Source organism: Lepidochelys kempii, chromosome 16, assembly GCF_965140265.1.
Source record: "Lepidochelys kempii isolate rLepKem1 chromosome 16, rLepKem1.hap2, whole genome shotgun sequence".
Taxonomy (NCBI): Eukaryota; Metazoa; Chordata; order Testudines; family Cheloniidae; genus Lepidochelys; species Lepidochelys kempii.
The window spans coordinates 20,478,425-20,501,012 of record NC_133271.1 but is presented as its reverse complement, the minus strand read 5'-3'; the positions used below and the strand labels follow the sequence as shown (position 1 = coordinate 20,501,012).

The 22,588-nt window shown below is 49.5% G+C and overlaps 1 protein-coding gene across 2 annotated transcripts in view; it reads left to right on the top strand.

Annotated features, from left to right (window-relative positions):
• FAM163B (family with sequence similarity 163 member B) overlaps positions 1-22,588 on the top strand; it is a 58,058-nt gene that overhangs the window by 32,118 nt on the left and 3,352 nt on the right. Inside the window, exon 2 of one of the 2 annotated variants that reach the window (XM_073313996.1) lies at positions 22,233-22,348. In XM_073313996.1, coding sequence (XP_073170097.1) covers positions 22,256-22,348 — 93 coding nt within the window. In that variant the 5' untranslated portion in view covers positions 22,233-22,255. Of the gene's footprint in view, positions 1-22,232; positions 22,491-22,588 lie in introns of those variants that run through there. The other variant, XM_073313997.1, reaches the window with a different exon arrangement.

The window sequence follows — 22,588 nt, the reverse complement described above, 5'->3', positions numbered from 1 at the left end:
TCAGGACGCAGGGCTGGCCTCAATAGGTCACTGTCAAAGCACTTTTCTCCCTTCTTTTTTCTGCTCTCATTTTTTTCATGCGGACCAAGGCGGGCCTGCGTCTCCCTTCCTCACATGCATGAGCACTGGGGCATACAGTAAGTAGAAAGAGGTCTGAGCTGCAGAAGTTCCAAGGTGGATCCAAACTTCCCCAAATTTGGGGGTGTTCGGTTAACAATTTTTGGAGCCAGGAAATTCGGACCCAACTCCAAGCTTTGCCAAAGTTCAACGATGTTCAGATCAGAGCGTTGCCAACTCTCCTGATTTTATCAGAACTCTCTCAATAGTTGGTGCTTTTTCTCTAAAGCCCCTGCTCCTGGAGTCAAGTGAGAATCACAACATTCATTTTTTAAAGGTACATTTCTGTACCTCATGGGTGCAGAGAAAAAGACCGAAAACAAGAAGGCAAATTTAAAAAATTCCAGTATGGCCGTTCTTATGTTCTTAAACTGACTTATAGTTCCATTGAAGTCAATGGGCCAGATCTTCCACTGGAACAAATCCGTGTATCTCACCTGAAGTCAATGAAGCCACATCAAGCTGAGGATCTGGCCTCAGGTTTCTGCTGCTGGCCCTTTATACTATCTGTGGTATTTTCAAATATATCCTTTGCTGTAGTAGCAAAATGCCAGCTACGGAGGTGGTTTAAGTCTCTTCCAGATTGTCCATCACCTGGTTAGTATTTTTTCACCACATCATAAATTTTTAAGGCTGCAAGGGGCCACTCTATCCTCTAGTCTGACCTCCTGCATAACACAGGCCTGTATTAATTCCTGTTTCAAGTCCAATAGCCATCTTTGTTCTAGAGTAATGTGTTCTCCTTTTGCCATCCAGGCTGTTGCAGAGCTGCTGGCCTGGTGTCCAAGCTAGAAGGGGGCCCTGCCACAGGTGTCAGCTCTGTGCCATGGGAGTTGTCTCTGATTTTCATGCAACTTGCAGTACACCTATGCCAGGCATTCAGGCTCTTACCTGTCACCTGTTCTGCTGCTTAGTTCTTACATCTCCAATCAAATTAATAGTGAGTGTGGTATTTTATTTGCACAATGGCAATCTGCTTGTAAGGGGGCCTAGGTGGAGCCATGACTTAGCTTTTCACTCTGTGGATGCCTTTGAAAGAGAGATGCTGTCCCGCAGCCCCATTGCTTAATTCTCAAACTGCTTTCTTCCTTAGTGAAGCAGCAGGGGTTTTGAGGAGCTCTGGTGATCCACTGATTAAAAACTAGAGAACCACTGAGCTACAGATTATTAACCTGGCCACTCTGGAAACCCTGCCCAGGCCCTGCCCTGGCTCTCAAATGAACGGAGTTTGGCGGGGGTGTCAGCGTGGCCCCGTGTTTTGCCCATAGTTTGGCTGAATCAGCAGCCTGTGCTGCGTAGAAGCCCTGGGGATGCCAGGCGGGTGTCTGCACTGCCAGACCCATGTGTTGGAATCTTCGACAGCTCCCCCTCCTACAGTGTACCTCAATCATCAGCCTCTTCCCATCACCAGCAGGAGAGCCTGGAGGAGTTAAAAGACCCAGTCCCATTAAATTTGGATGCCTCAAGCCCCTAAGCACTGCTAAAAACCCAACCTCCACCACAGCTGCTCTTGGCAAGAATCCACCCAAACCCTGACCGGAGCTCTGGAACCGCAAGGCCCCACGCAGGCTCCACGGCCCAGACCAGGAGCTGTGCTTTGGGCTGGGTTCTTAGATCTGCCCCTGGGCTCATTCTGCTCTCCCCGGGACCCAGGCTGATCCCTGGTGCTCTTTACAGGGTCGCTGGTTCTCAGCGCGGCTCTCCAAAGGAGCCCAGTGAATCAGCTGAAGGAGTCTCTACAGCTGTTGCTGTGAATGCATGTTGAGCATGGCCCCACACTCAGGGGAAGCATTTTCTTCCCCTCCTTGTCACTGATCCCCTCTTAGAAGCTGGAGAAAACGTTTCCTTTCCCTGCCAGCTCTGTCCCGGTTCTCCTGGGCTGGGCACTTCATTGCTGGCTAATGGAGTTGGAAAGGAACAGGATTCGCTTGTCATTTACGCTCTTCTTTGGGGAGCAGTGTCAGTGGTGATGGTGTCAGGAACAGCCAGAGCTTTGTGCCTCCCTTTATGGAGATTGAAGCACAGCAGGGAAGCATTCCCCAGGTCTCTTTGGGGCACCGCCCTGTCCTTCGAAATGCTCACCTCATGCAGAGCTGAGGTGCCCAGGACAGAGAAGACCAGCGTGTTAAGGTCACTGATGAGGGCCCTGGCTTGCATGGGGACCTGGTACACAAGAGGGTTAGGATAGGGCAGCCTGCTTCATTCTGTGAGGTGTTGCAGATAGAAAAGCCACGACCCTGTCCCCCGCATCCCCTCCTGTGCATAGTGTGCACCCCCAGGCGGCCTGGAGAGAGCAGCGTGCTGCCAAAGTAGGGAGGGAGATGCCTTTGGCATCCCCCTATCTCCACACATGACTTCCTGTGCAATTCATTTGCTGCCACAGCTTCCCCTCTTCCCCCATATATGCCCCCTCCCCTGCTTCCTCCTCCTCCCCTCACCCCCAGTCCTCCCACTTGTCTTCCTACTGTTGAGCACAACTGTCTCTGCAGCCCCCCCATGCGATTGTGTGCAATAGGAGGGCCAGTGTGCGCGGCTGTGCCTTAATGTATCTGAGCAGGCTGCCCAAGGCTCATGAGACAATCACTACGATTGAGATATCAGCAGAACTGCAGAGGACCATCATGGCGTGGTGGGAAAGCTCTAATTAGCAACACTCCAAACTCTCAAGCATCAGCATCCCCAACTGGTGGCCAGATGGCCCAGGTAGGCATGAGCAAGACTGGATCAGCGAATGCCAATCAAGTGATCCATTCCTTCCATTCTGTCTTCTCCGCCCTGTTCATTAAACAACTGGCTTTCCTCTAACAGTGCATGAATAACAGCTTTTGCTACTGAGCCACCTATCAGGTCCGCCACCAGCCGTGCTGTTGTGAGCCAGTAAGGAATTGCAAATGACACGATTCCTGCTAGAGAGCTTGAAACTTGTCGGTTTCAGTTTCCTTCCGGCAGGGCTTTAAAAACATTGATTGCTGCCTATTCGCGTGGCATGGAATTGTAGATCCGCAGCCTGCCATTTTTAGGAATATTGGCCCTGAATCTTTTGGAATAATGCAGGCTGAATGTGGACTGAATAATACAGGCTGGAGTTCGCTTGCTACTGCTAATAATCAGCCCTGAATTCTGGCTCTACACTGTCTTGTGTCTATACAGTGACTTTTGATGGCATCACCTGGCTGGCCAGAGCACTTCCCACAGGGGGCATGGACAATAGACTTGCCTGTTCCAGCCACATGTACCTCCCCGTGCTCTGACCTTGATCTACTAGGTCGCCTTGGGCAAGTCATAGAATCATAGGACTGGAAGGGACCTCGAGAGGTCATCTAGTCCAGTCCCCTGCACTCAAGGCAGGACTAAGTATTATTGTCGTTTAATCCCTCTGCAGCCTACTCCCCCCTCTCCCCGCATCTGGACAATAACAATTTCCTCCTCAACATGGTGGGCTTGGAGGTCGTGAGAATGACTTTGTTTGGGCTGGGAGGTAAATTCCTTGCAGTCACCCTGGCAGTCCCAGTGGCTTGGCTAGGCCTAGGTGTGCGAGTACCTGCTCACTAGTGCTGTGAGCCTTTAGTGTTCACACACTGCTCACGCTTTGGTGTCACCCACTCAAGTTTGGTCCTGACTGGGAAAAGCAGCTGTGTTGAAGTGAGACTTAACGGACATAAAATAAACTCGACCACATTCCCCAGGGTAGACACAAGGTAGGGCCTTTAGCCCAATTTTAGAAGGCCAAGTTCATGCCTAGACAGGTGCATGTCTCCTCGGAAAAGTGGTCAGGTTTTGGATGAGCTTAGCTAGATCCCATGAGCTGCGCCTGAGTCATATTCAGACTTTCCCCCAGTCAAGATGAGGCCACAGCTGCTGTCCAGAGCCGCACATCCTGTGTATGGTGATCATGAAAGGCAGATGGCTTTGGTTGCACTCAAACTGCATTAACGTCTTTGTCGCTCGGTGCTTTCTGTGCCTGGGGACACACATTGCCAGGCAGGAGATGTGATATTACCTGTAGTGAAGGTGTGCCAAACACTCTCCCTACGCCTCAAGATGAGCAGGAATATTTGAGCCTTGGAAAGGCACTGTAACACATGGTTTAAAATTATTCTAGGTTATGGTGTTTCCCAATAACACAGCTTAGCAACTCATTTTTAAATTAAAGAGAGAGGGCATTGTTGACCCCCCAGTTATTCCCCCCCCCCATGATCACTATAAAAAGGGAGGCCAGATACTTGTGCTGGTATTGTTTTTCCTTTCTGACTTTCACATGCAGTTTGGTGACGGTCTGTTTTCTGTTACCTGTTGGAAAGCTGCCTCTTTCCCCCACCTCAGCAGGACTCTGGATGGGAGACCTGGCCCTGTGGGCTGCTTTGGTTGAAAGCAGCCTTCACAGTTAGAAAAGCACTCATGATTCATGCTGGCCTGCCACGTTCATATCCCAGGTCTGAACTGTGACTTGCATAGCAGGCAGCCAACTTCCCGTTATTAGGGAGAAGTCATGTTGGTCTGGTTTTCGTGGAAGTTACAGCATTTGGCTCTGAGCTTTCAGGGAGGGGCGGGGATTTGGGGCAGTGGGGTATTCAGATACTTCATTTAATTTAAAAACATGTTGGACAATATAACGAGGTAGCACTCAGGAAATAGCTCCACTTCTTTCCAATAGAGCTAGACAGAGTACAGGAGATAAAGGTCACCTGCTGAGCTCATGGTGCCACCGCTACGGTGGAGCAGAGGACCGAGACATTCTGAGTGCCAGACGTCTGATATCACGGTTAAACCACAGTCCAGAGCTTCTGTGCATAATGCCGCTTTGTACCGAAAAATACATTTTGGCACATACAGTAGCTTGGTTATTTGTTCCCAGTGCTCTGATTAGTGCCTTACTTTCATTCCTATCCTACATGGCATGCAGACAACCGCTTGTGTATGGGTTGAAGCTACATAACAACTCCTAGCCCACCTGGCATCCATATAACAGCTCTGTTTATGGGTTAAACGACATCGTCTAAGTGTGGTAGGTTGTTATTGCTGCTGGTGGTGGGTTATTTTACTTTTAAAGTAAAATAAGCTCTGAGCTGGAGTAATCGGTAACACAGAACAACCTGTGGGTGTGATCATAAGGATATTCATTAGGAGACTACATAACATCGGAGTTATTTAAAGTTAGGCATCTAAATTACATAATTGGCCCTTTTTCAACCTACATCTCTCACATGGCTACACCATTCGTAGAAATCCCCCTTCCTTCCAGACAACCCCACCCTGAGCCATTTGGCTTGCACTTGGGGAACTGAGCAATAGAATTGTCTCCATCAGCACAAGCCAGTGGTTAGTGCCCAGGCTTATGAGTCGGGGGTACAGGTATAACTCCTAGCTTTGCCAAAGATTTACAGTGTGACCCTTGGGCAAGACACTGGCAGCCCAAATTTCAGAAGTGCCTAGTGATTTAGGGCACATCTGTTCTGATACACCTTTCGGCCAGATTTGCAGTGGGGCTTAGCCCCTACAGCTCTTCAAGGTCCAGATTTTCAAAAGAGCTCAGCATGCTAATGGTTAAGCATTGCTTTCATTCCTAGCCCACATAGCATGCACGCCTCAGCTATATTTATGGGTTGAAACAACAATAATAACAAGCAGGCACTGAGCACTTCTGAAAATCAGGCTCAAGGAGTCTCAGGTAGGGCACCCCAAAAACAGCGGCCATGTCTGAAAATGTTGGCCTTAAAACAAAAACAATATGTGCCTCGGTTTCTCCACCTGGGACAGCAGCGATAACATCAAGGAGGATGCTAGGAGGGCTAGACTGTTAAAGTTTGCAGACTACTGTGAGGTTCTTGGATACCAGGCCCTTGAGAAATAAGCAGAAAGGAAGAACTGATGAGAAACAAGAAGACAGGAACAATCAGGTTTTAGGCAGCAGGGCTCTTTTCAGATATTCCCAAACTGTTTGCAGAACACGTTTTCTTTCAGGCTTTTCTGCAATTCTTTCTCCACTCCCCCTTCTTCTCTCCCTCCCCCCAACAAAAAATGTAAATCTTCCCTTGCTGGGCCTTCATGGGAAGAGTTATGAACCAGACACAACCTTCTTCCAAGCAGCCCAGCACAATGGTGATGGTGAATGGCCTAGGGCTGGAGTGTTAGCATTGAGCTCAACTGCCCATTGGAAATGAGCTGCATGCAGACACCGGCATAAGCCAGCAACGCTGTCGAGGGGCAGCCAGCTGGGCGTGGGACTGGTAATGAAAGACACCACGCCATGACTCGGGACAAAAATCAATGGAGCAGTTCAGCTCTTGTGGCGCTGTAAATTCAAATGTTTGTTTTCAGCCAGTCAGTCAGTCATGCTTGGGGCTGGCCTGTTGGGTGTCCGCGCTCCAGGCGGCTGGAATCCATCAACAGCGAATACCTGCATGCAGCAGCCAACAGCTCTGTGCCGGTAGGCTTCTCCTACGGAGGCTCAGAGAGTCCATCACGCGTCATCCTGCACTTTCTAAAACTGAATGTTGGCTTTGGCCCCGCTTCGTCTGGTGCAGAATAAAGGCGCTGAGTCTAACATTGTGGGGGGGGGGGGCTGCATGGGTTGCAAGTCAGGGCAGATTCCAGGAACCAAACCCCACCTTGAAGTGAATGGGAGCCTGGCTTTTGTGGGCAGAGCAGAACCTGTCCCATCATGCAGTGCGACAGGCTAGCCAAGCAAAAGTCTTTGGGGACTGTATCCGCATCAAAACCTGATAGCCCTGCCAGGTCATACCAGTGCAGCGGTGTTTTCTGTCACTTATCCTGTCTCCATGTAATTCACACTCAGCCCAGTTTGCTTTTATATGTCTTAGGGCTGTATGGGAGATGGAGCATTCCCCTCCCCCCAAAAAATTATTTTTTTGACAACAATGAAAAAAGCTTCATTTTCCTTCTGCATTTTTCCATACCATTGTTCAGGTGGTTATTGGAAACAGAACCTTTTTTGTTTTTTTGCACCCAAACACAGAGGAATCTCAGCCAGTTGGGCAGAAGGAGCAACCCCCCCCCCCCCCCGGCTCACCAAACAAAGCCAAGCGACTGTGTTAATAACGAACAGTAGCCGTGAAATGTACTCCTTGCTTTTGGCTGGATGCTGCTCATACTCACACCTGAGCCGCCCCATTGACCACAGCCAGACTGCCTGCCTGAGACTGATGGCAAAACTTGACTCCAGGCACCTACTCCAGTGACATCCAAGAGGAGGAGGCAGCTAAGTAGCTGCTGTTGCCTTCCTGGGTCTTGCTGTCTACAAGCACGGCGTTAACTGGCATCTGGCTCAGCACAGTGGTTGTGAAAGCCCCAGCCTCTCCCACTCACCCCTTGCCCAAGCCCTGCTTGCTGCCTTTGACACTGAATTCTCCCTCATCTTTCCCATTCAGTCCCTGTTCAGAACTGAAGGACCTGGTCCAGTGCCCATTGGGGTCAATGGCAAAACTCCCACTGACGTCAATGGGCTCAAAATGACTTTGTCTTTATTCCAGCCCTTTGGCACCTAATGGTTCCAAGGAGACTTTTTCCTCCTCTGACGCTGTGCTCTTTTTTTGTACTGATGCTGTTTTCTTTGTGCCTGGGGTAATTTCGGTGTTTTTCACGCTGATGTTCAGAGCCATGTTGTGTATTAGCATTGTAATGGTGGTTGTTTTTCAGCAGTCTTGGGACTTTGCTTTAGACATTCCATTTTTTAAAAATAATTGTTTTCTGTTAATCGTGACTCAGAAAATTTCCTGCTACTCCTGGGTTATTCATGGGGACCGAGCAAGAAGGCAGGTCTGTGGGGGTATAAGGAGGAAATTTGCTCTAGTGTCTGTAAGCTCCTTGGATTCTAGTTCTAACTCTGGTCCTCACTCTGCTGTGACCTTACGATCTGATTCTTTCAGCTCGTTCTTAACCCAGCCTCAGTTTCTGCTAGTGCATAATTGTTCCAGCACTGAATATTATGCAAGTATTAGCGGCTAGCCATCTGACAAGCTGAGATGCTGGCACACACAGAGGCAGTAGCATGCCAGCCTTCTAATATTTGTGCCTGCAATTCATTGTGAGAGAAAAAATGCAGGCTAAATTATTTGCAGGTGTAAAACTGCACCACAGAACTGGAGACGTGTGTGAAAATCAGGTATTTGTACCCTCTCTGGCCCACTCTATCAATCTATAAACTAGAGCTATTTATCCTTACCTACTTTGCTGGAGCTTGTGAGGATTATTTAATATTTTCAAAGTGCTTTGATGATGAAAAGTGTGCTATACGTGGGACACAGTGTTGTTCTTTCAGCACGGACTCACCCCCTGCGGTTAGAGGGACAGTGTGATCCATGACATTTTGAACGGTGTTATTTTCTCTCTTTGCAGTGGTGTTGGTCCTAGGATCTGAGGCAGACCAGATGAGTGGGTGAGGTAAAATATTTTATTGGATTCGTTTGTGTTGGTGGAAGGTACAAGCTTTCGCGCTTCACAGAGCTCTTCTTCAGGTCCAGAGAAGGAAATCAATCCTAACAATCTCTCCCAACTTGTATTGAGCTCAGACACACTAAATTCCTCCCACAGGCCTGAAGAGCTTTGTGAAGCTCTGTGGCACCTTCCATCAACAGAAGTTGGACCAATAAAAGACATGATCTCACCCACCTTGTCTCTCTCATATTCTCTCAGCAGGCAGGGTTTTTCCGGCATGTTTTGTACACCTGAGACTGAAATAACATCTGCCCCGATTTCAGCAGACGAGCATTGTTTATTGAGAGAAAAGAAGTTTTCTTCCATTTGCAAATCCATTAGTTTCTTTTCTTCCTCTTGACTGGAGCCACTCTCAAAATGTGCCAGGACGAGAGGGAACAAGGGAAGGTGTCTTCTGGGGTCTGGGAGCTCATGTGGCCTCTCTCTGGAGTTGGTTTCTGGTTGAATGGCAGCCCACTCTCTCTCCAGAATGAGCGATTGACCAAACAGACCCGTGTATCCGGGCCAGAGTCAGAGCAGTTACTGTGTGTCATTAGGTGCTCTACAGTTACTGGCTACAGGAGATTCTCCTAAGGCTCACTTGCTCTGTGGCCTGTATTTCTGGAACAGGGATCGGGAAGTTCTATCCCGGCTGCTGCTGTGAAGCGCCAAGGTACAGCCCAGAAACAGGGATCTCTCCATGCCAGCAGTTGGACAGTGTCACAATCCCTTAAAAAGAAAAGGAGGACTTGTGGCACCTTAGAGACTAACCAATTTATTTGAGCATAAGCTTCCGTGAGCTACAGCTCACTTCATCGGATGCGTCGATGAAGTGAGCTGTAGCTCATGAAAGCTTATGCTCAAATAAATTTGTTTGTCTGTAAGGTGCCACAAGTCCTCCTTTTCTTTTTGCGAATACGGACTAACACGGCTGCTATTCTAAAACAATCCCTTAACTCGCTCTTGGTAGCTGTTCCCACCTCACAGCCATGGACCAGGCCACAGCTTTCCTTTACGTCAGGCTCTGATCAGTGCCAGAGCCGAGCACCGACCCTGGGTGGAGACAGGCTTGCCAAAGAGGAACAGTGCCTGGGGGAGTCCTGACAAACTGGACAGAGTGTCTGTATTGAGGACAGATTGTCGCCTAGGCGGAGAGCAAGGGGAGCAGATGTGAATGGGGGGAGGACGCGTTAGAGAACCCCTGAGCAGAAAGGAGAATGTCCACCTCAGGCCACGTGGAGTTAACATTCGGCTGCAGGCCTTTCCTCACTCTTGGCAATAAAAGAAAACGCACTGGGTGGGGGAATGAATTTGGACAGGGAGTGTCTTCAGGCATCCACAGTAGCTCTAGGGCTCCTAATCATACATAATGATGGAGCCATATGGAGTTACATTGTGAGCGGTACCTCACAGCGCCTGTGTTCCTCATACCAGGGCTTCTGCATAGTTTCTCCAAGACCACAGCAGAGCGGCAAAGCACTTCCTTTTACCAGTCTGTTCATTACCACATATGTGAATCTGGGAACCTGTGGAGCGTGAAATTAGGAACAAATGTAAAGGCGGTCTAGACAGGAACTATCCAGCTTGTGGGCCTCCATATGCTGCACTTTTCTGTTCTCCCCCTTCCCCCCTCCACGCCCCCGCTTGCACACTGGAGAGTTTAAAGCTTCCAGGTCTATACTGTTCATCAGACAATATGTTTAAAAAAACAGCAAACTCCAAATGGCCCCAGTTATAACTGAGGGGTGCCTAAGAATTCCAAAGATCCTGACATGTGGGATTTTCCTAGCTACGCTCTATACATGGCTGGCTGCGTGTGGCTTTGTGTTTGAAAGCACAGGACATAGGGGAAGCAGGGCCATGTGCTATCCTTCGTTATTGATTCCATGAGGGAGGGAATGGTTGTTTAATTAATGAGAGGTGAAAGAAAGGGAATCAGCATCAGCATCAAAATACTTAGAATTTACTTGTATTTGGGGAATCTCAAAGCACTTTACAATGGCAGGTTGATAACTTCATCCCCCTTTTAAAGATGGGGAAACTGAGGTCCAGAAAGTTGATGTGCCTGGCCTGAGGTCACCCAGCGAGTCAGCAGCAGAGTCATGGAATAGTCTCCAGACCTCGGGACTCCTGATACCTTTGCTTCAGCCACAGGACATAGATATCCTTTCGTGAGTGGATGATATGTGACCATCCCCAATTGATCAGTTACCTTTCCTTCCAGGAGAGAGTGTTCATTGCAAAGCCCAGCCTGTGAGAGCACAAGGGCACAGGCTTCCAGGCAGGGCAATGGAGTGAGCAGGCAGGGAAGGGGTAAGATGGGGAGGATGTTCTGGCAAGTTGGCCATCGCAGGGCATCGCAAGACAATTATTTGGGGCAGGATGACCCCAAGGGTCTGACTCTCCTTCCCCCTCCACCAGTGTCAGTCAGGAAGTCAGTGGAGTTAGACCAGCTTGAAATTGGTGAGAGAAGAATCAGGCCCAGGGTATGCTGAGTTTAGGGACTCTGTGGTCCTTAAAGAGCCCCATGATTATTTCTCATACCTCCTTGTGGGAAGAGAGGCTGTTGGGTGACACAACCTGCATCAGACTTGAAAGGGAAGCAATCAATATATATGCGCACAAGAGATTAAACGAGTCTATAGAATCTTCTGGCATGTCACCAAATTGCTGGGATCTGCCCCTCACTCTTTCTCATCCCCAAATTGGATCTCTGCAAATTTTCCCCCTTGGGGCACCATGTTTCTGTGTTCCCTGCCCATCCCAAACATCCGATGAATCAAGAACCGAATTGGGTCCAGTTTTTAAGTACAGCCAATGGCCAAGAATCATAGAATATCAGGGTTGGAAGGGACCCCCTGAAGGTCATCTAGTCCAACCCCCTGCTCGAAGCAGGACCAATTCCCAGTTAAATCATCCCAGCCAGGGCTTAGTCAAGCCTGACCTTAAAAACCTCTAAGGAAGGAGATTCCCAAATCACAGCCATTGGGACAGCAGGATCGAAACACTGAGCTAGCTGGCTTTTTTGTTTTGTTTAACCCAACGATTACCCTTGGGAGGCTGTTGCAAACTGGGCTGTGGCCTTCTTCTGAGCAGGGCCCTGTGCAAGCAAGCCAAGGCCTGGAGCCTGTGCTGAAATTCTCGGCACCTTGGCTTCTCTGTTGCCAGCTGCTGCTGTAGAGTGTGCATCTCCGTTGCTCTCACAGGTCAAAGCCCAAGCAGGCTCATGTAATAAACTCAAACCCGTCGGCCTTTTTTTCTCTTGCCAGACCTGTCTCTAAGGTCATAGGCCTGCTGTAGAGCAGATGGCTGAAGGAACCAGGTTTACATGTTTGGCTGCTCCCTGTCCCAAGCTCAGATGTGGGGGTGTCCAATGGAGTGGCTGGAGGAACACCACAATTCGGCTGCCGTAATGGCAGAGGTGCTGTAATGGCAGTAGGAACTCATCACCTCTTGGGACCTATCCCAGGTATCACAGAGCACTACTCCCTGGCCTGGGTATGTCCTGTCCCTAGGAAGCTAACGTCTACAGAGTTGCCATTGGACCTGCACGACCTGAAAATCTGGGCACCTGCTGAACATATGGGCTACCGAGCATTTGCCGTGCGCTTGAAGGAAGCTGTGGTGGTGTTGTCCCCTTGGGATGAGCTGGGATAACTGACCCGAAGCAACCTCTTGTCCCCACTCACCCAGCAGGGTGAGGCAGCTGTGAGCAGCCCAGCTCACACCATGTAGCAAACCAGTGTGAGCTCAGCAGCAGAAATAGAGGCCTTGGGGTATTTAAAAGGGGCTTTTACCTTTTTAACAGGCAGGATGCTCTGAACAAGGACTAAAGACTTGACACGGTTCAAGACTGAGACAGCTGCAGATTCTGTGGGGCCACATTGGCCCTTGTACAGCACTTGGCTACAGTCTCCTGACAGAAGGAGAAAGGAAAAAATGGGGGGGAAAGAAAAGCTGCAGGACAGGTTCATTATGATGTTTTATACATGAGGAGCATGAAGCTGATTTGGACAGGGCTCCTGTCAGCTGGTCCAGCCTCCCCACTCTGCCCCCCTGCATGCAGCTTGCTTCCTGCTCCCCGAGGCTCCAGGTACCCAAAGGCTGAGTTGCGTTTTCATTACTCACATGCAGTCAGCCATTCCAAGGTGCAGCCAGCTGGCCTGGTGCTCTGAGCTGGAGGCATGGGTGGGAGGCTGTCCAGAACTCTGGGGCGGCAGTGTGTGTGGGTGTGTGGGTGTGCGTGTGTGCATATGAGCATGTGTGCGCCAGCCTGTGTCTGTGATGCTGGGGAGGTTCACGTCCAAACCAAACAAACTCTTACTTTCTTCTCACAGCTTTTCAGTCCCGCGGTGGGGTGAGCTGAGTTATAGTTCGGGAGTGCTCAGAAATGGAGATGGGCAGCACCAGCGCTCCTGTGGAGGGTCAGAGCCTGTCACAGCTGACAGGACAGGCCCAAGTCCCACGTTAACCAAGACGAGTTGTCTAGGTAACAGGAAAATATTTAGCAGGGCACCCGAATGAGCAGAGGGAAGGAGAGACGCAGTTAGCTCACAGAGACACTGGATTTGCTGTCTCCAAGCCGGTCATTGGTATTAGGCCCAATATCCTGCCTGGCCCTAAACCTGCTTCAGAGGTTGCTGACCCAACCCCATATTATAAACCTAAGAGCCAGCTCCATAGCCCCATGGCGATAGTGGGTGTCTTTCCATCAACTTACTGGGCTTCAGATGAGACCCAGAGGCCCTAATTTTGACCCCCCAGATCCACATGTGGCTCTTTGTGAAGCAGGGGAAGGAGTGGGTCAATGCAAGGGGGTGGACTGGGGCAGGAGCAGAGAGAGGGTGCACCTGCCCCGGGCAGCGTTGCCCCCACCAACTCCACAGTGACCCCACCGAGCCTGAAGCTTTCCAGCAGAACCCCCCATGGTGTGTATGATGGAATACACCCCTGTATTCACACCCTACACACTATTGTAATAATATTAGTACCCAGCAGAGTGGGGAGACCTGACCAGCTGGTGGGGAAAACAAAGGCAGCTCAAACAGGTGAAAAAAATACCAGCAGGGAACAACCTTCCACACCGACTCTTTGTCTCCTAGTTCCCAGCTGGCAATATTTTTGAAGAGGGGGACTGAAACTATAAAAAGAAAGGGCAGACGCCCCTCTCTCTCCTTTGCCCAGCACCTTCGTTGCAGCTAAGAAGACAAAGGGAATGGCGGTTGGACTTGGGGAGGGGTCATCACCTGAAGTGTATGGTCAGGAAGCAAGTGGTGAGAAATTCTGCTTGAATCGAATACAGTTTAAGTCAGGCACTATTTTATCTTTATTTTTCTTGTAACCATTTCTGACTTGTATGCCTCATTATTTGTACTCAAAATCTATCTCCTTGTAGTTAATAAACTTGTTTTATTGCGTCACCTAATCCCATGTGTTTAGGTTAAAGTGTGTGGGTAACTTCATTTCTCAGGATAAGCTGGTGTGTATTTATTTCTTTAAAGCAATAATGAACTTAATCTTTCTGGGCTGGCTGGGAGCGGGCTGGCCAGTGCAGGACATACAGTTCTGGGGAGAAGGTCCTGGACTGGGAGTGCGTGTGCGGGGTCACCCTGCGGTATAAGCAAGGCTGCTGAAAACCAGAGTGTGACGGACAGGTTGTAGGGCCACAGACATGTGAGAGTGGCCTGCATGGTGGTGGCTGGTTGTGAGCAGTCTGGGTAGGAAGCTACAACAGCTAGTCATTGCCAGGCACCCCAGGTTGCGCTGCAGGGGTGACACAGCCCCCAGTGGTCTGGATTATACCCTGGTATGTCAGAGAGTGAAACACCCTCGGGGCAGCGGAGTCCGTGGCAGTGGGGAGCCACGAATAGCTGCACACATGTTGCCCATCTAAGCGCCCCACTTACTGGTGTGACAAGGTAAAGGCCACATCCAGCCGCAGGCGCTGACCTTTCTTTTTCCTGCTGCGTGCTCGACCCCCACTCTGCCCCGATGCTCTGCCCTCACTCTGCCTCTTCCCACCCAGCTCTGCCCCCTCACCTGAGCCCCCGCCCCCCACCTGCCTGCCGCTCGCTCCTCTGCAAACCCTCTCCCCCTAGTGCCTCCCACCAGCTGCTCACTGATCAGCAGCCACCACTGTGACTGGTGTGTGCTGAGAACCCCCTGTTTTTTCCCATGGGTTCCTGGTTGGGCGTCTACCATCACATATAGGTCAAGACACATGCTGCCGTGTGTAAGCACCTAATACGGTTTCTAAGAGGTAAAAGTCCAGTCCAAATCCCGTTTAAAGTCAATGAGGCAAAGACGTCCCACTGACTTAGAATCATAGAATCATAGAATATCAGGGTTGGAAGGGACCCCAGAAGGTCATCTAGTCCAACCCCCTGCTTGAAGCAGGACCAATTCCCAGTTAAATCATCCCAGCCAGGGCTTTGTCAAGCCTGACCTTAAAAACCTCTAAGGAAGGAGATTCTACCACCTCCCTAGGTAACGCATTCCAGTGTTTCACCACCCTCTTAGTGAAAAAGTTTTTCCTAATATCCAATCTAAACCTCCCCCACTGCAACTTGAGACCATTACTCCTCGTTCTGTCATCTGCTACCATTGAGAACAGTCTAGAGCCATCCTCTTTGGAACCCCCTTTCAGGTAGTTGAAGGCTACTACCACATCCCCCCTCATTCTTCTCTTCTGCAGGCTAAACAATCCCAGCTCCCTCAGCCTCTCCTCATAAGTCATGTGTTCTAGACCCCTAATCATTTTTGTTGCCCTTCGCTGGACTCTCTCCAATTTATCCACATCCTTCTTGTAGTGTGGGGCCCAAAACTGGACACAGTACTCCAGATGAGGCCTCACCAATGTCGAATAGAGGGGAACGATCACGTCCCTCGATCTGCTCGCTATGCCCCTACTTATACATCCCAAAATGCCATTGGCCTTCTTGGCAACAAGGGCACACTGCTGGCTCATATCCAGCTTCTCGTCCACTGTCACCCCTAGGTCCTTTTCCGCAGAACTGCTGCCTAGCCATTCGGTCCCTAGTCTGTAGCTGTGCATTGGGTTCTTCCGTCCTAAGTGCAGGACCCTGCACTTATCCTTATTGAACCTCATCAGATTTCTTTTGGCCCAATCCTCCAATTTGTCTAGGTCCCTCTGTATCCTATCCCTGCCCTCCAGCGTATCTACCACTCCTCCCAGTTTAGTATCATCCGCAAATTTGCTGAGAGTGCAATCCACACCATCCTCCAGATCATTTATGAAGATATTGAACAAAACCGGCCCCAGGACCGACCCTTGGGGCACTCCACTTGATACCGGCTGCCAACTAGACATGGAGCCATTGATCACTACCCGTTGAGCCTGACAATCTAGCCAGCTTTCTACCCACCTTATAGTGCATTCATCCAGCCCATACTTCCTTAACTTGCTGACAAGAATACTGTGGGAGACCGTGTCAAAAGCTTTGCTAAAGTCAAGAAACAATACATCCACTGCTTTCCCTTCATCCACAGAACCAGTAATCTCATCATAAAAGGCAATTAGATTAGTCAGGCATGACCTTCCCTTGGTGAATCCATGCTGGCTGTTCCTGATCACTTTCCTCTCATGCAAGTGCTTCAGGATTGATTCTTTGAGGACCTGTTCCATGATTTTTCCAGGGACTGAGGTGAGGCTGACTGGCCTGTAGTTCCAGGATCCTCCTTCTTCCCTTTTTTAAAGATTGGCACTACATTAGCCTTTTTCCAGTCATCCGGGACTTCCCCGGTTCGCCACGAGTTTTCAAAGATAATGGCCAATGGCTCTGCAATCACAGCCGCCAATTCCTTCAGCACTCTCGGATGCAACTCGTCCAGCCCCATGGACTTGTGCACGTCCAGCTTTTCTAAATAGTCCCTAACCACCTCTATCTCCACAGAGGGCTGGCCATCTCTTCCCCATTTTGTGATGCCCAGCGCAGCAGTCTGGGAGCTGACCTTGTTAGTGAAAACAGAGGCAAAAAAAGCATTGAGTACATTAGCTTTTTCCACATCCTCTGTCACTAGGTTGCCTCCCTCATTCAGTAAGGGGCCCACACTTTCCTTGGCTTTCTTCTTGTTGCCAACATACCTGAAGAAACCCTTCTTGTTACTCTTAACATCTCTTGCTAGCTGCAGCTCCAGGTGCGATTTGGCCCTCCTGTTATCATTCCTACATGCCCGAGCAATATTTTTATACTCTTCCCTGGTCATATGTCCAACCTTCCACTTCTTGTAAGCTTCTTTTTTATGTTTAAGATCCGCTAGGATTTCACCATTAAGCCAAGCTGGTCGCCTGCCATATTTACTATTCTTTCGACTCATTGGGATGGTTTGTCCCTGTAACCTCAACAGGGATTCCTTGAAATACAGCCAGCTCTCCTGGACTCCTTTCCCCTTCAAGTTAGTCCCCCAGGGGATCCTGGCCATCCGTTCCCTGAGGGAGTCGAAGTCTGCTTTTCTGAAGTCCAGGGTCCGTATCCTGCTGCTTACCTTTCTTCCCTGCGTCAGGATCCTGAACTCAACCAACTCATGGTCACTGCCTCCCAGATTCCCATCCACTTTTGCTTCCCCCACTAATTCTACCTGGTTTGTGAGCAGCAGGTCAAGAAAAGCGCCCCCCCTAGTTGGCTCCTCTAGCACTTGCGCCAGGAAATTGTCCCCTACGCTTTCCAAAAACTTCCTGGATTGTCTATGCACTGCTGTATTGCTCTCCCAGCAGATATCAGGAAAATTAAAGTCAGCCATGAGAATCAGGGCATGCGATCTAGTAGCTTCTGTGAGCTGCTGAAAGAAAGCCTCATCTACCTCATCCCTTTGGTCCGGTGGTCTATAGCAGACTCCCACCACTACATCACTCTTGTTGCACACACTTCTAAACTTAATCCAGAGATGGATGGATCGTGTTGGCGCCTCTGCATGCAGCCATCCATACACATGCAGGCCTCCCGTAGACATCAGTGGGGACAGGAGAGGCCTCGGTGACTATTATGTAACAGAACTCAGACACTCTGATTTCCTTCCCCAGACCTGAAGAAGAGCTCTGTGTAGCTCGGCAGCCTGCACCTTCCACCCACAGAAGATGGTCCTGTAAAAGATATTCCCTTACCCACCTTGGCGCGCACTTAACAGAACTGTCATGTTGCATTTCTTGTCCCTTGAGTTTTCTCTCTTTCTCCGTGTTGCTTTGAGAAAGGAAGGGAATTGGATTCAACTGGCAGGATGGCATCAGGAGCAGCTTTCCTCGTCAACCAAACAGAAACATTGAGCCGCTGTTCCATGACCAGTTGCCTATTCTGCTCACACCAGTTTCTAAGTCATCTTACAAGTGACACTTGGGGAGCGGGGGCTAGTGAGTAGCCTAGTGGAAGAAATGGGTGTCCCTGACCTGCTTTCACCTGGTGCTGGACCCGCAAAGTTGTGATATGTGTATAAAGCAGGGCCTGGTAGCTTACAGCTAAAATAGCCTATGCTTTAGTCCAGTGTCAGTCCAGCTCAGTAGCTTGCTCAGTATTTTACCTTTCATTATGCCAGCCCTAAGCCATTGCAGGACTCAGATACCTGCCATTCACACAGCACGCGCGAGAGATCAACTCATCATTAAAAAGGATTTGTGGACACTTTTTGAAAAAAACACCCACACACCAATGAGCGAGGGGAAAAAAGAGTGGTCAAAGGAAACTGGTGATATACGGATGTCAGCCAATATGCAGACAGGTGCCAGCCCCAGGATAAATTACAGTCTTTCCATTATTCAAAATGCAGTCAAACCTAGCCATGGCATCAAGGCCTCTCTTGGTAAAAACAGTTCCAAAGCGCTTTGGACAATATGTTCATTTGCACCACAGCAAACTATGAAACGGCCCAGGGGCATCGTGCCCCTTCCCACCCCCCAGCCTGGGACACCAAGTCTCAGCATCATTTCTCAAGGCAAAGCCACTCCCTAGAACAGGTGTCTGAATACAACCCCAGGCCTGAAACAATGTGGTATCGGAATCTGGCCTCTCTGGCATTGCTAAATGGTCGCCTCTAATATTATATGTATATAATTGTATCTTTGTATGAGTAGCAAACACACACACACACACACACGTTTGTGCGTGCTGGTCCTGCGAACGAAAAATTTTATATTCTATGCACAGCACATGCATGTACACACATATATGCACTGTTTATACAAAGGCCTGAGTGACATGATTTAATGCATCTATTTTTGCAAACTGAAGCTCTGCAAATGAAATGTGCTATTCCTGAGTTCATCATAGGAGAACATTTAGTAGTTCCAGTTATTTCAAATTAAAATCCACATTATTTTCATATGGAAAATAGATCACAGGCTCGGCGGCAAACTTACACAATTCAAATGCTTTACTGTATAAAGCTCTTCCGCTCTCTCTGTACTAGAAGCTATAAATCTTAGCGCAAGCGAGAGCCCGTCACGCTAGGTAATATTGCCGTTATAGTGATGGGTACACAGGCTAGACTGTGACTTGTCTGTGGTTTCCTGCTGAGACCACGTTGGTCTAATTACAAGCCAGAAGGGTTTTTTGCCTTTTCATGGGTCCCGTCTTCTGGGTTGCTGACTAGCCCTCATTGATATTTGAAAGTGGGCCGCACCCTGCAGGATCAGGGCATCTCTTTGAGGGTTTGGCCAAGGGTGACTCTCAAAAATATATCCCCGTTTTGTATAATATAAATATAATCATATTATACATTATAAGAAAAGGAGTACTTGTGGCACCTTAGAGACTAACCAATTTATTTGAGCATGAGCTTTCGTGAGCTACAGCAGTGAGCTGTAGCTCACGAAAGCTCATGCTCAAATAAATTGGTTAGTCTCTAAGGTGCCACAAGTACTCCTTTTCTTTTTGCGAATACAGACTAACACGGCTGTTCCTCTGAAACCTGTCATTATACATTATGCAACTGTGGTGCATCATCACCATTGACCGCTCAGCTGCTCCACCATATGTGGAAGAGGTAGTGATGGTATCAGCAGGCAAGCATGGCTAGGACCCTGTCACTGCTGGAAAGCCAGCCAGCTCAGTGGCTGCCCTCTTGCAGGTGCCATTTGTTTGGCTCCATAAATGAAGTCCATGTGGCTGCCTTCTCCCCTGGGTCACCAGGCCAACCCCTTGATGCTTTAACTTTCTCGTGTTCTTCAAGATGCCCTGCATCAGCTTGACTTACTTTCCTGCCAGTATGTTTTACACTCCATAATGAAACGGCCGAGTCCTGTAACCCTTAGTCAGCACGGTAGTGCCGCTCACTAGCACTACTGGTGGGTAAGAGTTTGCAGAATCGGATCCTGAATCAGAGCACAGCTGCCGTTGGCATTTTTCTGGGTGACACTCAAGATGCTTACGAAGCTCTCTGCTTTGTGTTGTCCGATGGGCAGTGCTTTATTGCAAGGCTGAGAGGTGGTTTGTTAGAGTCTTTCTTGGGGATTCTCAAAGCTCAATAATTTGCAATGGCGCTCCCAGTTATTAGGGCACGTCATCACGGTGTGGCTGGATAATCATTATTTTGTTTTAGTAACACGCCAGCTTTTCTGTAAAGGCAGAGACTTCCCGTGCCTGCCGCGAGTGGGGGAGGGCCGCGTGAGGCCAGCCAGCTTCAGCAGTGTTACTGAGTGTGGCCAGTCTGTGTGAGCATGCTCAGTACAAGCCAAGCAGCAAATCTGGAGGGCCACATGACCCCCCCCCTGCCCAACCCTCCAACGTGTCACCTCTGTGTAACAGTCAACAACGTCCGTGCCAGTGTTATCAGGCTAGACTGTGCAACTGTTAAACTGGTGCCCACTTATGCAATTGTGCAGGCCTTTGGAAATTAACAGCGCGCCAGCTCTTTGTCTGAGACGTAATTCATGAGGGAACATTTTTTTAAACACATTAGACTTAGGGGAAGATTAAAATACATTAGCCTGGACCTGAAACATATTTTTTGCTTCCTTTGCAAATGAGTCCCACGCTCTGCTGAAACGTAGTGACGCAAAGCCAAAGGCCCTGCATTTTGTTCGGCAGACCCACAGGAACGGGAAGCTTCCATTGTGTGTCTAGTGCGTTTTATATTTTACGGCACTGCGATAAATGCTCTTACCTGCACGACCCCCTTGACATCAATGGCCTAACTGAGCAGAGAATGTTGCTCTTTGTCTCATTATATGGAGTTAACCAGCCCAGAGAATCAGTCGACTTTTCCCTAGGCTCCAAGTCATAGACACTTTTTTCCCACCTGTTGGCTGCAGTGACACACATTAAATCTTACATCTACTGGGTGGTTACTTTTTGCAGCCTCCCTTCATACATCTGTCAGGTGGCACTTAGCTGGACTCAGGGCGATGGGTGATACCAACTCCATCATGTTCCGCCTACTAGCTGCTGCCAAGGCAACATCACAGTGAAACAAGTAGATTTACACAGATTGGTTCCAGATGGATTTTTACAGGCCTTTGTTCCAGTTGTTTGGCTTCAGGAAAGGCAGCCTGCAGGCCTGCCCCTCAACCCTGATAATGGGCCTGATCCTGAGGCCCACCCACTAACCCCAGAAAAGTCAAGTGGTCAAATCGTGCAGTTCCATTAACTTAGCTGGGAGTTTTGCTGGAGGAAAGACTTCAGGCTTTACTCTACCGAGCTGTGTGTACTTAAGGAACAGCAGGCTTAAGCCTGGTGTGTGTAGGTCAGCCAGAACACAAATAAGCAGTGGGCCATGTACTTCTGTGTTAGTATTCCTCCCTACCATGTACAGGCACCAGACAGACAAACAGCTGGCTGCACAAAAGTGGGCAAAGTGGAAGACGCATTCCGGCCATGCTGGCGATCCTTTGCTAGCTTGAATCGCCAGACAGTGCACGCATGGTCAGAGGCTTGATGGTCTTGTGTCAAAGATGAGTGCACAGGAAACTCTACAGAACTTGGTCTAGAGGCTTCAGATGGTGCTGTTCTCTCTGCTGGCATTTGACTTTGTTATTGCAGGAACTCTAGGTGCTTCAGCCCATTACACAGGGCTGGGTTAAGGTAATCAGGGGGCCACAGGCACAGGAGACATGAGGGGGCCCCTGTAGCCCATGCCTATGGGACTGTAGCTCAGAGACCCCCTTGGCCAAAAGCACAACCCTGCCCCATAGCCACCCACACACCACCTGGCTCACAAAGCCAGAGGTCACATGAGCTATAGTTCAAGGAGTTTACCTCGGGCCCGTAGCTCAGGGGAACACAAGTGAGCTGTGACTTGTGGCCCTTAAGTCACAGCCATGATTGAGCCTTCTCCAGCAAGTGCTAGCTGTCAACATGCCTACTTGCTGCAGTCCCTAGTGGCCCAGTATCCACATGGTTAAAAAAAACCCACTAGCAAATTCAGGATCAAGCAGCCTCAGCATGGGCAGGCCGGGCAACGTTCGAGGGGCGACTGGCCACCGCGCAACCTGCCCCATTGGCATACTAGCACAGCGTGGGGTGGTGCTGCATGCTGGGCTCCTGCACCAAAGACAGGCATAACCCACCAGAGCTGGGTTTCAGTCGGGCTTAGCCCCCTGCATGCCCCTGGGGCACAGTGAGTCCTGTTAGGTGCTGAGCTGCCCCCCTCCCCCTGGTTTTGCTTGGTTGCAGTAGAAATGTGGATGAGGCCACTGCCCATTCACCTTGTGTTTGAAAGTCTGTTCTGTCTTCCAGGTTGTTAATGGAGAAGAGGTCGAATGACAGCCGGGACCGTGGTCATCACAGGTGGAATATTAGCGACTGTCATTTTGCTTTGCATTATAGCGGTTCTCTGCTATTGTAGGCTTCAGGTACTCCTCGCGGGGTTGCACGTCAGCCCATGCTTCTTTGTTTCAACGTGACTGAGACCAGTTTGTACAAGGGCTGCCCGGCCGGAGAGGCAGCTGAAAAGTGAGGGGCAGGAGAAGGAAAATGAGATTGAAGGGGCTTTTGGTGAGAACCAAAGGGGACAGGAACTGCTGCTAAAGGGCGAATGGGGCTGGTCCTTGACTCTGAGGCCAAGTTCATTCCTGCTGGACTCCGGTCACTGA